This window comes from Geotrypetes seraphini, chromosome 19 (assembly GCF_902459505.1).
Source record: "Geotrypetes seraphini chromosome 19, aGeoSer1.1, whole genome shotgun sequence".
Lineage (NCBI taxonomy): Eukaryota > Metazoa > Chordata > Amphibia > Gymnophiona > Dermophiidae > Geotrypetes > Geotrypetes seraphini.
The window spans coordinates 7,845,750-7,863,837 of record NC_047102.1 but is presented as its reverse complement, the minus strand read 5'-3'; the positions used below and the strand labels follow the sequence as shown (position 1 = coordinate 7,863,837).

The 18,088-nt window shown below is 41.8% G+C and overlaps 1 protein-coding gene across 6 annotated transcripts in view; it reads left to right on the top strand.

Annotated features, from left to right (window-relative positions):
• Positions 1 to 18,088, top strand: part of TRAF6 (TNF receptor associated factor 6) — a 333,270-nt gene that overhangs the window by 229,366 nt on the left and 85,816 nt on the right. For 5 of the 6 annotated variants that reach the window (XM_033927928.1, XM_033927927.1, XM_033927929.1 and 2 more), the window contains 6 exons: positions 6,259 to 6,584; positions 12,837 to 12,987; positions 14,030 to 14,188; positions 14,294 to 14,365; positions 14,624 to 14,701; positions 16,109 to 17,083. In XM_033927928.1, the coding sequence (XP_033783819.1) occupies positions 6,286 to 6,584; positions 12,837 to 12,987; positions 14,030 to 14,188; positions 14,294 to 14,365; positions 14,624 to 14,701; positions 16,109 to 17,017 (1,668 nt within the window). In that variant the 5' untranslated portion in view covers positions 6,259 to 6,285 and the 3' untranslated portion in view covers positions 17,018 to 17,083. Of the gene's footprint in view, positions 1 to 6,258; positions 6,585 to 12,836; positions 12,988 to 14,029; positions 14,189 to 14,293; positions 14,366 to 14,623; positions 14,702 to 16,108; positions 17,084 to 18,088 lie in introns of those variants that run through there. The other variant, XM_033927931.1, reaches the window with a different exon arrangement.

The following is an 18,088-nucleotide window of genomic DNA, read 5'->3' as shown; positions in this document are numbered from 1 at the left end:
GCAGAAGACTAATTGAGAGAGAGGAGGATGTAATTTAGAGTAGGTTTTGCAAAGAAAGTTGGGGGATTCCCTCTGATATAAAGAAACAGAAACGGTGTTTGGAAGTTTGATTATTTTGCAACTGTAGTTTTTTAGTTTGGGGCAAACAGAAACACATTGTGTCTAGTAGTGTTATAGAAATGGTTAGTAGTAGCAGTAGGTATTTCCCTGTCCCATGGGGTGGGGTGGGGGGGCTCAAAACTAAATTTGTAGCTGTAAAGTACCTTCTTCAAGATCACAAGATGTGTCAGTAGGATTTGGATCCTGACTTCCCTGGTTATCAGCCCGCTGCTCAAACTATAAGGCTACTCCACCAGAATTAAAGGCTGCTTAGATGATAACAGCCCCAGTGTCATTTTTTGTGCCTTTTAGCTAATGTATGATTTTCCTGTTAAATGTGATCTTGTAATCTTTTGTAAACCGCATAGAACTTCACGGTATTGCGGTATATAAACTGTTATTATTATTATTATTCTTTAAAGCCTATGCTGACCTAATATAAGACCCCACGATGCCTACTGGAATGTTTCACTACATCTTCAAAAAAGGAAGCAGAGGCTTGCATACAGCCTAACAAGAAATATAGTCAATTTGATGGTTTGGGAAACCATTTTTTTTCTCTTTAAAGGAAAATTTGTGAAATTTCACAGTTCTACCTTGTAATTACTAAAATCTGAATGCTTTCTGAAACATTTTTACACTTTAGAACAAAAAAGCGACAGATTTTTCACAACCATTGCCTGCCTTCCCTTGGAAAAATAGAATGTCAGATTTTGCTCAATAAGAGACGGTTGTTTTGAAACAGCGAGAGAGAACAATCTGCATTACAATCGAGTCTCACTTCTGAACCTGTTTTAAATAATTTTATTGCCTTATGCTGCTCATGTTCTCTTTATTAGCTGCTTAGCAGGTTCAGTCAAGAAGTAGTAGACAAATGTTCCATTTCATTAAATCAAGAAGCTTCCTTAGCAATAGCAGCAGATGAATCCAATGACTAGTGGGATAGCGCACATCTACCAGCAGGTGGAGATAGAGAACTGATTTGCAGGAGCTCCTCTTGGATGGAACCTCTCCTGGTCAATTAATATGTTCTATCTCAAGCAGGCGTATGGATGCCATTCCTCTAGCTCCTGGCTTTTGGTGCTGAATTGGATATTTATTCCTATTGCTTGTCTCCAGTGAGTTAGGGGTGTCTGGCTGAGTGGCACCAGCTTTAGGGGCTACCCCTGGGCCCCCTTCTTCACCCTCCCTCTGGTGATTGAGGGATCTTCTTAGGTCTCACTTGGAGTATTGTGTTCAGTTTTGGAGACCGTATCTGGCGAAGGGCAAAAGAAGACTTGAAGCAGTCCAGAGGAGGGTTTGCGCCAAAAGATCTATGAGGAGAGACTGGAAGCCCTGAATATGTATACCATAGAGCAGGATTCTCAAACTCCCTCCTTGAGAGCCTCAATCCATTTGGGTTTTCAGGATTTCTATGTGTATGCACTGCTTTCAATGCATATTTATTGGGGAAATCCTGAAAACTCGACTGGATTGCGGCCCTCAAGGAGGGAGTTTGAGATCCCTGCCCTAGAGGAAAGGAGGAACAGGGGAGATATGATTCAGATGTTTAAGTACTTGAAAGGTATTAACGTAGAACAAAATCTTTTCCAGAGAAAGGAAAATGGTAAAACCAGAGGACATAATTTGAGGTTGAGGGGTGGGAGACTCAAGAGCAATGTAAGGAAATTCTTCTTTATGGAGAGGGTGGTGGATGCCTGGAATGCGCTCCCTAGAGAGGTGGTGTAGAGGAAAACGGTGATGTAGTTTAAAAAAAAGCGTGGGATGAACACAGAGGATCTAGAATCAGAAAATAATAGTAAATATGGAAGCACTAAGGCCAGTACCGGACAGACTTGCACGTTCTGTGTCTGTATATGGCCGTTTGGTGGAGAATGGGCTGGGGAGGGCTTCAATGGCTTGGGGAGTGTAGATGGGCTGGAGTGAGCTTTGACAGAGACTTCAGTAGTTGGAACCTAAGCACAGTACCAGGAAGAGCTTTGGATTCTTGCCCAGAAATAGCTAAGAAGAAAAAAAATAAAAAAATTGAATTGAATCAGACTGGATGGACCATTCGGGTACCAACGATTTCGAAAGTACTGACTGGAAGGGAGTGGTTTCTGTGAGTACGCTTTGGCAGGTGTTGGGCTGCTTGTTTTGGTGTCGCGCTGTGTATGGCGGCATAGGTAGTAAAACGTTTGCGCTGCGGTAAGTGGCAAACACCGTTGGGTCTCTGTGTGAGTGGTTATTCGGAGGGCTCCAGAGTATATATGGTCTTTTTATGTTGTTGTCGCTAGTACTTGTTTATATGCAGTTTGATGCTAAATCAAGACTTGTACAATTTCTTTAAAAAAACCTCTCCAATAAGGATAGAAAAGTCTTGTTCAACCAAGTTCTCAGTTCATTCAGTCAGTCTCAACGCAGCCAGAAGGGTACGCAGCAGCTTTCTATTAATCAAGATATTATAAAGGGGAGGGAGCTATATGGTCCTAAGTGTCTAGGATTTCCATGTAGTGATAAATGCAATGTTTAGGCAGAAGTAATGCTTAGGACTCGTTTGTTCATGTTCTTTTCTCAAGATTTTATTATTGATTGTTTTTGCTACTGAGAATGCATAACTGGTCAGTTAAAAGATACATTTAAAGGGATAGGGCATGGGACTTGGTAGACCATCTTTCTGTGGTTACGTTCAGTGGTTTACTTATTTTGTACCTGGGGCAGTGGAGGGTTAAGTGACTTGCCCAAAGTTACAAAAAGCTGCAGTGGGAAATGAATCCAGTTCACCTAGGTCTTAGGCTATTTCACTAACTATTCTGTATTAACATAAGAACAAACAAATAGCCTTGCTGGGTCAGACCCATGGTGGTACATGCAGCCCAGTATCCTGTCTTCATGGTGGCCAATCCAGGTCAAAAACCCAAATAGTAGCAACATTCCATGTCGGCAATTGAGGGCAAGCAGTGGATTCCCCCTTGTCTGTCGCAATAGTAGACCACAGACTCCTCCTCCAGGAACCCGTCCAAACCTCTAAAACCAGCCACGTCAACTGCTTCCACCACACCCTCTGGCAATGCGCTCAAGAGCTTCACAGAGTGAAAAAAAAATTCCTCCCATTGGTTTTAAAAGTTTTTCCTTCTTACTTCATCAAGTGTCCCACTCTTTGATGGAGTAAAACATCAGTCCGCTTGTACCCGCTGTACATCTCTCAGAACCCTGTAGACTTCATTTGCATCTCCCCTCATCCATCTCTCCTCCAAGCTGAAAGCCCCAACATCCCTAGTCTCTCCGCATACGAGAGAAGTTCCCTTTCCCTCATCATCTTGGCTGCCCCTACCTGAACCCCCTCTAGTTTCGCTATATTTTGAGACAAGGTGACCAAAATTGAACGCAGTACTCAAGGTGAGGTCACACCCATGAAACGAAACAGGGATACTACAAAAGTCCCAGTCTCGTTCACTATCCCCTCTCTAACAATTCTTAGCATCTTGCTTGCTTTCCTGGCTGCCGCCACACTATGGGCGGAAGGCTTCAGTGCACTGTTGACAATGACACCCAGATCCCCCTTCTGGGTGCTGACCCCCAAGGTGGACCCCAGCATCTAGTAGCCGTGATCTGGGTCATTCTTCCGAATGTACGTCACTTTGCACCCATCCACATCTAACCCCCATCTGCCATTTGGACGCCCAGTCCTAGTGCCTGCACATTTTTCACAGTCTGCATACGTTTTAACAACTTTGAACAGTTTAGTATCGTCTGCAAGTTTACCCCTTCCCCTTTTTTTTTTTTTACAAAACTGCACAAGAGGTTTTTAGTGCTGGCTGCGCTACGCAGACGCTCATATGAACTCTGGCTGGTGCTAAAAACCTCTTGTGTGGTTTTGTGAAAGAGGGGATTAATCAGTTCACTCATTCCAGTTTCCAGATCATCCATAAATAAGCCAAACAGCACTGGTCCCAGCATAGATCCCCCATGGCACTCCACCACCCACCCTCTCTCCACCTCCATCTGTCTATGCTCTAGCAGCACACATGTCCATCACATTCATAACAAGGAAACACTGTTTTCGATGTGTTCGAGTTACTGCATTGTAGTATTTTTGAAGTGTACACTGTGTCTTCCTGAAACGAATGTTTACATCGCAACCCAGGAATGTTAGGATTTCCCCCAAGCAAGTAAAAGCTTATGAAAAGGATTTGGAAATCCCTGGATGCCTGAAGCATTTTCAAACAAAGGGCCGGATTTACTCATCTCTTTTTCTCACAGAGTGGCAGTAAGACTTCATTTGATATCAAAGATTGTAAGATATTCTTCAGTACCTTTTGTGGAAATAAACACTCGTATATATTCATTATTAAATCTTATCGGTAAAAGACTGAGTAGTGAGGTAAATGTAGGCTTATGCACACGTCTGAAAGTTATCTCTGTGGCCCTTAATCAGGAGAGATTTCTAAAGTACTCAAAAAAAAAAAAAAAAAATTGTAGATAGGAATGAACATGGTTTCGTCAAACTTCACTATTTGTGAGTTTGCCACATTGGGTGCTATAGACAATCTCATGGCAGTACCTGTGATTTTAGAGGAAAAGTTCTCATTAACAAAACTTTGACATCAGAACTAATGGAGAAAGGAATATATAAATTTGAGAGGACTTTACAGGAGAGTTAATACATAGTAACATAGTAAATGATGGCAGATAAAGACATGAACAGTCCATTATGCCCATGCAGCATAATGAGAAATATTAAGCGCCTTCGTATCCATGGTGTCTAAATTGTAGAATTTTACACATTTTTCTGATGTTATATAGACTAGAAACCAAATCTGTTCCTTTTCCTTGCAGTCTTACCTTTAGGAACTAATGGTTTGAACAGTTTATATATCGGAATGGTTGTCCAAGAGGGTTGTCCATTGTGAACCTTAGAAATGATATATAACACAGGAACCTGGAGATGGTATCTGTATACGAATAAAGGAAATGAAATTCATGGATTGACAACTTTAACCTTTCCCTAAGGTTAACAAAGCATCAAAAGCTACTTTAATTCTTGAGTAATAAACAGTTAATGCTGCCAGAATATTTGCAGACTAACTGTTTTCTAACTACCTGGGTGCTTGTCGGCTGGTGCTCATCTCAGTTGTTCACTGAGACGATAGCCTTCAAGTTTCCTATCTCTCTTTTTCTGGAGCAATTACATTATGTTGCACCCAAAATATAACTGGTAGCCAAAGTTGTTTCTGTGGCCCATCAGACTATTTACCATCAAGCACCATGATACTTTCTGCAAGTTGTGGCACTCTGTAAGCCTAATAGATCTTTACGACCCGAAAATCAACAGCTATTCATTCCAATAGCGCAGGGAGATTATGCAGACAGTAGAGCGATGACCTTCTGTAGTGCTGGTGTTAAAATGTGGAATGCTTTGGCGGGCCCGATTGCAACTGTGTGTAAACTGGTTTCGGTTTAAGAAACAGTTTAAAAACTCAGTTGGTTGTTACTGTAGTTTTGTGATTTATTAGTTGGTATTTTGGAAAAAAAGTATCTACTTAAACCCTGTTTACTATTGTATTCTTGCGATTTAGTAGTTGAAATTTGCAGAGAAGAAATTGTTTTATTATGTAGATTTTATGATATAGTTTGTTTTTATCTTATGTATGTTTTAATTGAGGTAAACCATTTTTGTAAACGGTTTAAAAAAGTTTAAATAGGCTTCATTTAGTGAAGTCAGGGTAATGCAATTTGATATACCACCTTTCTGTGGGCCAGCTGTTATTACACTGGCAGAAGGATACACCCATAATCACTTCCATGTGGCCATGTTATCACTGAAGAATATTCCTCCCATTTCTTCCCCACACGGCCAGCTGGAGTATATGAGAAGGATCCTCCCAACATCTGGCCTCAACAGGGGTCCTTTTATTAAGGTGCGTTACCCGATTTAGCACGAGCTAAATGCTAAGATGCCCATAGGAATATAATGGATGTCTTAGCATTTAGCTCACTTTAATAAAAGAACCCCACAGTATCAGAAGAGAGAGGAAACCCCTGACAACTGGGGGAGTCCTTCGCCTACAAGTATCTGTCATCTTCCAACTCTTTTGCGATATTGATTTGCTTCACAGCGTGCTCCCTTTTATTTAAGGTCCTATAGAAGTAAAATGTTACCGTCTGCTCTTTTTACAGAAGTTTCCTGGCACGTGATCTCTTACTATGAGTGTATTACACAGCGATAGCAGCAGTGGCCCCAGTGACTTTGAGAACGCCTGCTGCGCCGCCATGGCCAGTGCGTTCCACGGTAGCACAAAGGATGACAGTGCATATGGCAGCAGCGTTGGCCCAGCAACCCTCCCTGGCTCTTTAATAGAAGAAACGCAGGGCTATGATGTGGAGTTCGACCCCCCACTCGAAAGCAAGTACGAGTGCCCGATATGCCTCATGGCTCTACGGGAAGCAGTGCAGACGCCTTGTGGGCATCGCTTCTGTAAAGGCTGCATCATCAAGTCTCTAAGGTAAAGAGTGAACAGAGGAGACGTGAACTGAGAACAGCTAGAAAGAGGGGCCTCCTGGAGTACCCCCTTGCCAGTCAGGTTTTCAGGATAGCCACAATGAATATACATGAAATAAATTTGCATATAATGGAGGCAGTGTATTCAAATCACATTTGTGGATATCCTGAAAACCTGACTGGCAAGGGGGTACTCCAGGACTTTCATGCATATTCATTGTGCATATCCTGAAATAAATTTGCATATAATGGAGACCGTGTATGCAAATCACGTTTATGCATATTCATTTTGGATATCTTGAAAACCTTACTGGCAAGGGGGTACTCCAGAACCAAGTGGAAAAATACTGTCCTAGCATGAGATGATCTGAGATCTATGGTCTGCCTCCCTGTTGCATTATGTCCAATGCAGAGTGAGTATTGGTTTAACATGTGAACTTTTAAAAATTTTTACACAGAGTAGAAGTTATTACTTAAGCAGGTTGCTCTGCAACCTAATGGTCTGTTTGATAAAGATGTTGTCTTAGTGAGTTCCTTTTTTAAATTTGTGTCTTTAAACATCTATCAATCCTAGTCATTGAAATTCAAACCTTTTAAGTAATAAGTAATTTATGTTCATGCACTCTATAGGAAGTTGAGTTCTTTTCTGTTTGCTCACTGCTTTTTTCCTGACTACTTTTTTACTCTGATTCTGTGGCTCAGATGTGGACTCATTCTGGTCTTATCACAGATGTGTAAATGCAGATATCAAACTCTACTTATTTCATAAAGCATACGGGGGTGTCTATTGCAAATTTTGGTGTTATCCGCAGAGAGGCAAATCTTACCCGACAATCCTTCAGCAATATTGTTTATAAAAATGTTAAAAAGAACAGGCCCAAGACCAGAACCTTGAGGCACACCACTGGTAGCATCCCTTTCCTCAGAGCGATCTTCATTGACAACTACCCTCTGTCGTCTTCCACTCAAACCAGTTCTTGACCCATCCCTTCACTTTGGGGCCCATCTCGAGGGCACTCGGTTTATTTATTAGATGTCTGTGTGGAGCACTGTCAAAGGCTTTGCTAAAATTCAAATACACCACATCTAGTGCACTCCCTCTACCCAATTCTCTGGTCACCCAATCAAAGAAATTGATCAGATTTGTCTGACAAGACTCTAGTGAATTCATGTTACTTCCGGACCTGTAATCTACAGGATTCCAGAAACTTGACCATTATCTGTTTTACAAGCATTTCCATGAATTTGCTTTCCACAGAAGTCGGCCTGTAATTCCCTACTTCTTCCTTACTTTCACTTTTGTGTAGAAAGACCACATCCGCCTTTCTCCAGTACCAGTGTTGTACATTAGAACATTCAAGACACGGTCCCTGCTCAAAAGAGCTTACAATATAGTCAACAAACATGAAAATTAGGGTGTTGGGGAGTTTATCCGCAAGTGGGGGTTAGGAGACCTAACTACAGTACTTCCCAAAAAATTCAGACTGCTCGCGGATTGGGTCTGTCCAGATTCTTTGGCACTACTTTTAAAATTGAATTTAAGGAATAAATGAACCAGCAAATTTTGAATTATTTCACTAACAAATACAGAATGCTTCATTTATTAGACAATGGGTGTATTTACAGGAAAACATCCAAAGAAACTTAAATGTTATGTCTCATTGAATTAAATCGCTAGTGGACTTTATTCACAAGTCTGCATTATGAAATACCCATGTGATTCTCCTGCTTTATTACTCTCGTCATGCTCCACCCCTTTTCGATGCGTATGAAACATCCAGGCTGCCAAACAGCCCTCTGAGGAAGAGGTCTGTATACAGTCAAGTAAAAAAACTAGGACATTCAGTTCTTTCTTCACATATTGATGTTACATTTTTTTTATTTATTTATCTCTGGAAAAGAAAGTGTTGTAATTGCAGGTAAACAACAAAAATGTTTGCTTGATTTACTCATGAAACAAAAGATATCCACAAAAACTTTCCTTGATTTACTCATGAAACAAAAGAGATCCACATTTTTGTGGATCTCTTTTGTTTCATGAGTAAATCAAGGAAAAGTTTTGTTGCTTACCTGCAATTACATCATTTTCTTTTCCAGTGAGAAATAATTAAAAAAAAAAAAAAAGATTTGACATCGATATGTGACCATTTATTAAGAAAGAACTGGCTATTTCATGGGGTGTTCTAATTTTTTCACATGACTGTATATATAAGAATTTTTTTTCTTTTTTAAATTCTCCTGTCCATGTGTCTATGTAGTTTTTAAGAGGAACACAGTTTCTATGGATATGATTAACGCCGTAAGAGACTGAACTGGACCAGAGACCTACTGTAAGTACAGACTTCCAGGATATCCTATTAGGGAAAGACCTGAGATCTGGCACTAGCTGTTCTGTAGTGAAATGTACATATTTTCCATTACTCAAATGAAGATATTTTTGGATAAATGTGCTAAACTTTTAAAAATATTTGCTGGGAATGTCGGAAATCCATCTCTATTTAAACTCCATCATGTACTGGCCAGTCTTTCCCTCGTCAAGCTCCCTTGAATAACTGCTGACTGATCTTTCCATATCGTCTATTTCGGTTTAATTCAGTTTCTTTCCTGTTTGGTCTGAGATCTGCTTTTGTGTGGGCAGTGTGACAAATGGTACTTCACTCTTCAAGGATCGTCTCTCTAGAAAGAGATTTTCTTACTTAGGTCACAGACCTTGAGCAGTTGCTTTTGCTCTTTGGTTAAAATTATTTTGTACATACTCTAAAGGGTTAACGTATCTCGGCTTCCTCTGTAGCAGGCAGAATAATAAATTTCAGGATGTGTTTTAGTGATCACATTAGGAGATAGGAACCCCTGGTGGTTAATCTCTAGTTCCTCATAATGGATAATTAGTAAGCACATTTGTCTATGAATCTTTACCTTTAAACAAGTTTTGGTACCTTATTGTATAAATGGGTGATCACGTCATCTGGGTATTTTGCTGTTCCCTACTAATTATGTGGTCTGGTATTTTTTCCTAGTCTTTTTTTTTTTTTCTTTTTCAGTCTGTTCCACTTCAGCCTTTAAAACAGCAAAATGTAATCTTATAAGTCTATTATTGGTGGAATGATTGATTCATGTTCAGGAGCACATACTGAGCCAGTACGGGTTTAACCCTGTTTTTATCTTGGCACTTCTGGTCTTGGTTTCTCTTACTACTACTGCTTATCACTTACATAGTACTGAAAGGCATATGCAGCGTCATACAGGTTGACATTTTATAGATGGTCCCTGCTTGGACAAGACACACATGACGTATAGGGTTGGGGATGCAGAACCCAAGGTGAGAGGAGTTAGGAGTCGAAAGCACTCTCGAAGAGGTGGGCTTTTAACTAAGCCTTGAACACTGCCAGAGACGGAGCCCGCCATAGGGATTCGGGCAACTTGTTCCAAGCTTATGGTGCAGCGAGGCGGAAGGGACGGAGTCTGGAGTTGGCAGAGGAAGAGAAGGGCACAGATAGGAGGGACTTACCAGCTGAGTGGAGCTCATTGGGGGGGGGGATCATAGGGGGAAATAAGTGAAGAGAGATAGTGAGGGGCAGCTGAGTGAGTGCATTTGTAGGTAAGTAAGAGGAGTTTGAATTGCATTTGGAAACGGATGGGAAGCCAATGAAGTGACTTGAATTCAGAACTAAAAACAGAAGTCTGAGTCAGCATATCCCCCTATACATGGAGCTAATTTGGCTTCCGTAGTGAGAATCTCGGAAATGTTATCTGCGGACACACTGAAAACTGAAAGACCTTTGTGGGCATGTAAAGGTGTGTCAAGCTAATAATAAAAAACTTTAATTACAGTTCACTATATACATCAGATTGTTCCAACTTGACATCCTTGGTCATCTCTGCTCTTTTGGTTTACATTGATATTTGGTGCGGAGATCTTTTCTATCTTTGTCCAGAGATATGACATCAGACTGAAGAGAGAGCCTTCGGAACTGTGAGCGCTCTTCTGAAAATGGACCCTCTAATCTTTGATTGTTGCACACGGTCTCAAGATTTCCATTTTTTATTCTCTATATCCACTCTAAAGGGTCGCAAAACCCATGTTTGGAGTCATGATTTGAGTAGATTCTCGGTAGATGCACGATTAATTCTGCACCTCCGGGGGTCACAGTTGTATTTGCCGGACTTCCATCAGTGGTCCTTAAACGTCAAACAATTCAGAGCACTGCCATTAGGTTACTTGCCACGCCCGTCGATTTGATCATGTAACCCCCCTTGAAAGAACACCACTGGCTTCCAATTAAATTTGGTCAAAGAGTAAAAGGAACCAAATCTCCACAGGAACAGCCAAAAAAACACCATAGGTAGAGTCTCAATAGTGCTTCAACCGAGGAAGTGAAGGAAACTGGGAGTTCTGACATTTCTAAAAAGAAGTCTTTATTAATACAAAGAGCGAATAGCGTAGCTGGTTTAAAAAAAGGTTTGGACAAGTTCCTGGAGGAAAAGTCCATAGTCTGTTATGGAGAAAGACATGGGGGAAGCCACTGCTTGCCCTGGATCAGTAGTACGGAATGTACTAGTGACCTGGATTGGCCACCATGAGAACGGGCTACTGGGCTTGATGGACCATTGGTCTGACCCACTAAGGCTATTCTTTTTTTTTAATATGTTTATTGAAAGTGGAAAGGAGTACAAAAATCACAGTGTTCTCACCACATTCATTCTTCCATATTATAGACTCCATATGTCGTGTCATATCAATTTGTATCAATAAAGACTCCTTTTTAGAAATAAGGCACAACTCCGTTTCCTTCACTTTCCCTGCTGAAGCACTGTTGAGACTCCACTTTTTTGTGGGGCATTTTCCCAATTAGATTTTGCATAGATTCTTGACTCTCGCTTTCAAAACGATGCCTCTCTATTTGGCTTCCTTTCTTAGTCCTTATGGCCTATCCATTCTCTCCACTCAGCAACTGACTACTTCCCCTATCCACTTCCCCTACATCTCTTTTCAGAACTTGCGTACCTGAGATTTCATTTCCTTCTCAAAACCCATCTTTTTGCTCAAGCATTTTGCCTGGATGGATGAGCTGTTTGGCTCGTTGGTTGGTGCCTTGCTTGTGGTTTCTTTGGTTTTTTGGGGTTTGTTTTTTTTTAACTCTCTCTGCTTTTGTGTCTCATTGATGTAGTTCTTTTCCCACTATATTTGTAAACTTCCTTGATGTTTCTAATAAACATAAAGCTATGCTTTATCAATCTTTTTATTTTAAAAACAATTGAGTATTAGAATTCAGTATTCCTTACGTCCACTTTTGCGTAGAGGGACCACATCTGCCCTTCTCCAGTCCTCCAGTCCCAGTTCTGTACATTAGAATATTTGAGACATGGGCCCTGCTCAAAAGAACTTACAATCAACAGACTCTCAGTTAATCAGCACCCGTAGGGATTGGTAGATGCCGGATTAATGCATTTTTTGGTTGCTTGAGAGTTACTATTCTCATGAGATTCTTGGAGAGGGTTGGAGCCGGAAGACCTTGAGCATGCGCAGATGCTGAAGGCCCTACAGCGGCCCAGCGTAGAACATTGGCGCTGGGCTCTTATTTTAGCACCATCACATATTTGGTAAGCACAGTGCCAGTCAGTGTGGGGGAGGGGGAAGGTGGGCAACAGCATCATCAGTCATCTTGGGCGCAAAGGGAGGAGATCAGTGCTGGGGGGGGGGGGGGGGGGGTTGCAGTGGAGAGTAGCAGTGACGGTAGCCTTGGGGGGGGAGGGTTTGGAGTAGAAGGTAACAGGGGAGGAGGGGGGATTTCTTTTTTTTCCCAGTTGCTTGAGTTCCAGTAACAGTCTAATAGTATTTGAAAAGGATAAAAATTCAGTTCTTAATTCAAGTATGTTGATTCAGTTGTGCTTTTTGAACTGTCATTTTTTGTTGAGCAACAGTAGGGTTAGAAACATAGAACATGATGGCAGAAAAAGGCCGCGGCCCATCTAGTCTGCCCACACTAATGGCCCACCTCCTAACTACCTCCATGAAGAGATCCCACATGCCAATCCCATTTTTTCTTAAAATCTGGCACGCTGCTGGCCTCAATTACCTGTTGTGGAAGATTATTCCAGCGGTTGGGATCAGCTTCCCCACAAAAGACTGTAGGTCATATCGAAGTATCCTGCCTGTAAATAAAATAAGCAGAGGAGCTGACCATGAAATGCAGCACAGCTCAGGAAAAGACTAGCAAATTCTGCTGATCACATCTTCTCCCTTTGTTTCTTTTAGAGATGCCGGGCAGAAGTGTCCCATAGACAATGAACTTCTCCTGGAGAATCAGCTATTCCCAGACAACTTTGCCAAGCGGGAAATCCTTTCACTGAAAGTGAAATGTCCCAGTCAGGGCTGCAATCGGAAAATGGAGCTGAGACATCTTGAGGTAGGACCACGACTAAAGCCTAAATTTGACCGAAGTACATTTTTAATGTTGCAAAGAGGGCAATCGCTTATAACCTAAAGCTCAGATTCAGCATATTAAAATTGTTTCTTTTGAGAGTGTGGCGCAGTGGTTAAAGCTACAGCCTCAGCACCCTGGGGGTGTGGGTTCAAACCCACACTGATCCTTGTGACCCTGGGAAGGTCACTTAATTCCCCCATTGCCCCAGGTACATTAGAGAGATTGTGAGCCCACCAGGACAGACAAGAAAAATACTTGAGTACCTGAATAAACCATTCTGAACTCCCCTGGGAGAACGCTATAGAAAATTGAATCAATAAATAGTGGGAAGAGTTTCAGCCTCTGATAACCAGAGCTGGCATTGTCGCATCATAATGCCTCATTCGACCAATGCCTGAGAGCCAACCTCATCAGTGATGTCACAATGGATTGATTGGCTCAGTTTTGCTACATTTTGATTTCTAGAGTGGCGCAGTGGTTAAAGCTGTAGCCTCGGCACCCGGAGGTTGTGGGTTCAAACCCACGCTGCTCCTTGCGATCCTGGGCAAGTCACGTAATCCCCCATTGCCCCAGGTACATTAGATAGTGAACCCACTGGGACAGACAGGGAAAAATGCTTGAATACCTGAATAAACTCATGTAAACTGTTCCAAGCTCTCCTGGGAGAATGGTATAGAAAATTGAATGAATAAATAGTCTTCTAGTAGAATATTTCTCCCTTTCCTAAACCGGTAAACATTAAATATATGGAGTATTGCTGGGGAAGAAGGAATGATGCTTGTTTTCAGTCGGACCCAGTCTCTACGGGACTGCAACCCAGTGAGCCTCCATTTGAACGCACTTGGGGAATTAAACCAAGGTTAATGTCACTTTTCCTCTTGGCCAAGGCTCTGGTGAACATAGTTCTCGAGTTTGGCCACTAGGTGTCGCTACCAAGCAATAGTTGATGTTCAGTCCATCCGTCTGTCCGTCGTCCCCATCTTCAGAGTTTTTAATTGCTGCTCTGTCTGTGGTTATGACATAGGAACACGAAGGACAATGTGAATTTGCAAATGTGGAATGTCCACAGTGTCGGGCGCCTTTCCAGAGGAGACTAATTGAAGATCACATGCGGCTCGAGTGTCCACGGAGGCAGGTTTCCTGTGAAAACTGTGCTATGTTCATGGCTTATGAAGATAAACAGGTACGTGCTTTTTATCTCAGTAAGTACCAATGACTTGTTTTTGATAATTCTCCAGAGAGTATCTATACAGTAACTTTTTTTTTTTTGTTGTTCTTTAAAATTTAGGACCATGACCACACATGTCCATTGGCCTATGTGATTTGCGAATACTGCCACACAGAGCTCATCCGAGAACAGGTGAAATGCTCTTTTAAGTGTATCTGTAGCTCTCTGTTTGTTTTGGAAACCTTTCTGGCTTTGCTACCAGTCAGCATGAATGTAATGACCTGGGAACAACGCTGATAGGCAGTCAGGAGGAATCTTGAGAGACCCGCAAAAATGAAAAGAGCACACTGGAAATGAAAGTGAAATTGTCTCATGTTTTGTCAATCTTTGAGCTTGCTTGTGGTTCCCAATCTTTTCCGATTTCTTGAATTTATTTTTCTGCTTTTTTAGATGTCGAGTCACTATGACATGGATTGCCCCATGGCTCCTATCCCTTGTACATTTACTGACTTTGGATGTCCAGAAAAGGTAATAAATACTACCCTTACATATTTCATATGCATAACAGCTGTGAAGTGAAATGTCGCATTCAAAAATGCTTGCTGGATGTGAAGTGCATCAGAGATGCAGCTAGCGTTGTAATGCACAATGAACAAAGCAGCATCTTAATCATGCAGCCTATCTGCCATTCCGCACCAACTGTTCCTCTCCTTGGAGATAGATGGGAGACTGCTGACAATCTTGAATTATTGTCTCCACCACCCGCTCTGCTGCGAGACTGTTCCGTGCATCCTCTGCCTTTTTAAATAATAATAATAATTTTATTCTTATATACCGCCATACTGAAAAACTTCTAGGGGGTTCACAACAAGGTGAGCTAATACATGGGATACAGATAAAATACAAATTAGAATAATGGACTTAAAGACAGATAAAGACAGAAAGCATTTACAATATAATGCAGGGAAAGAAGTAATACATCGAACAGATAAAATACATCAAGTTGAATATAAGGAACTTGATTGAAAAAAATGAAGCAGAATGCATTAAGATACCAGTTGAGTCTTTAACAATTTTCTAAAATCAAGATAGGAAGAGACCTCTAACATAATTAAAGAAACATTTCCTTAACTGAATCCCCAATAACTTCCTTTCTCCTCCATTCTGGGACTCCGCCTCCCCTTTCCAGGGTTGCCTTTCTTGTTGAAAAAGGTTGTACATCGATAGCTAGGAGGTATTTAGGTATCTTATATCTTCCTGTGCTCCAGAAAATACATTTAGATCTTTTAAGTCTGTCCCTGTGTGTATAGTTAGCACTCTTTGGAATGGCTTCATTTGGTTTATATTGTTTTTGAAGATATGGCTTCAATAACTGTACACAGGGACTCCAAATGAAGTCTGATCAGAAAATTGTACACAAGCCCTTTTTGCCTCCCTTTTTTTTTTTTTTCTACTGCTCGCTCATCACCCTGTGCACTCAAGCATCCTTCTATCTGTTATCGTGTCTGGACTGTACATAAGAACATAAGAAAAGCCCAGTATCCTGTTTCCAACAGTGGCCAACCTAGGTCCCAAGTACCTGGCAGAAACCCAAAGAGTAGCAACATTCCAGAGCTGAGATTGTGATGTCATAATGCCTCATTCCACCAATGCCTAAGAGCCAACCTGAGCAGTGATGTCACAATGGCTCAATCATCCTTAACTTGGCTCGCATAAGAACATAAAAATTGCCATACTGGGACAGACTGAAGGTGTGGCTCATTGGTTGTGAGATCAAATTCTGGTGCTGCTTCTTGTGACCCTGGGCAAGTCACTTAACCCTCCAGCGCCCACCGCTTTGAATGTCAGCTTTGAAATGCCAAAGCAACTTTCATTGTTCACTGTCCCAAGATTGTTTTAAATGATTCTAATGGCCTTTATATTCTTAACTTCTAGATGCCAAGAAATGACTTAGCACGTCATATGCAAGAATTCACTCAGGCACACATGCGAATGATGGCACAGACCCTCCGAAACGTTAGCGTCACATCTTATTCAACCACTCCAATATCCATGATTGATCCTTTGCACTTTGAGCCAGCACCTTCCGTCGTGACCCCTAACCACTCTTCAGCCTCACCCTTCCCACGTGACTGCACCGCTGAGGTCCAGAACTTACGAGAGACCATTCAGCAGCTAGAGGGCCGTCTAGTTAAGCAGGACCACCAGATTCGAGAGCTAATGGCCAAAATGGAAACTCAGAGCGCTACCATAATGGACCTGAAACGCAGCACTAGACCACTGGAGGAGAAAGTGACTGAGGTGGAAGCCCAGCAGTGCAATGGGATTTATTATTGGAAGATTGAAAACTTTGGGATGCATCTCAGAGCTCAAGAAGAAGAGAGACCGGTTGTCATTCACAGTCCTGGATTTTACACCAGAAAACCTGGGTACAAGCTTTGCCTCCGCCTTCATCTTCAGTTGCCCAATGCCCAGCGCTGTGCAAATTTTATATCCCTGTTTGTGCATACTATGCAAGGAGAATATGACAGCTACCTTCCCTGGCCGTTCCAGGGCACGATACGCCTTAGCATTCTCGATCAGTCGGAGGGCTCCAACAGGCAAAATCACGAAGAAGTAATGGACACAAAACCTGAACTTCTAGCTTTTCAGCGTCCAACGGTGCCACGCAATCCTAAGGGATTTGGCTATGTGACATTTATGCCCCTGCAGACCCTGAAGCAAAGGACCTACATCAAAGACAATACCCTGCTGATCCGTTGCGAGGTGACCACACGACTGGACATGAGCAACCTTCGATTAGAAGGTGTTCAGCCACGGAGCACAGAAAATAGTGGCTGGTAATGCTATGCAGCCTTTATAAATCAGAAGCCGCTTAACTCTGCTACGCTTGGAACCCCCCCCCCCCCCCCAATATAAGCCCTGGATTCAGTATGCTTTTTAATTGTTTATTTTGGAGCATTTCTGTTGGGGGGGTTAGCTGACTTTGGAATTTGCACAACTGTAGAATGGAATTTCTGAGCAGCCTTGGTATATATCTCAGAAACAACTTGTAAGGAAGACTAGATTCTGCCTCTGTTCTTTAGAGGGAATAATGTGGAAGCTCATTAATTTCAGTATATATGACCTCCATGGAAGAGATGTTTATGAAAAAGTTACAACTAAAAAAAACCCTGTTACAGAGCAATATATGTGTGACCCAGTAGATTTAAATATCAGAAGTGTACAAGTTCTAATGAACCTAGACTGATAACCATTTGACCCTGAACAGGACACAGGGCTTAGTGTCAAAATGGGAGGAAAAAATTACAACCATCCAGTGGGGAGATGGAAGTCTTCATTTGCCAATCATAGAGTCAGTACCAGAGGTGGTCAAGTTGAACGAAATGCACAATAATTTGGATATAAATGGGGGGAAATGAACCTTTATAAGAACTGTATAAAGAAGGAAACAGTAGAAAATCATCCAATATAAGATGGAATCTACTCTTTTCTGGTGCTAAGGCAGGTAATTCAAGACCCCTTTCTAAGTATTCAACAACCCCCAGCAAGTGGAGAAAAAAAGACCTCCGTTAAAGCCAATAATGTCTAGGGAACCACTGCTAAAGTGGTCCCATAACAGTCATAGGTCTAAGAAAAAAAAACTCCACTCTATCTTAATACTTCAGAATATCAGTCCATTCCTCCCTAAGCATCAGGAATTGCAGAGTCTCGCCCTTCTCTCTTTCTACCTGTTTTTATTCATCAGCCAGTTTCAGGAGGATCTTTTTGAAAATCCTAAATTCTCCCCGTGCCTCAGAGATGACCTTGTCACATCATGAGCTATTCAGGTAATGAGAGTAGTAGCTGACTGACTGAAGAGCAGAGGATTCACAGATGCACTTTTCACATGTTTTCTATGCTACAGACTCCGCG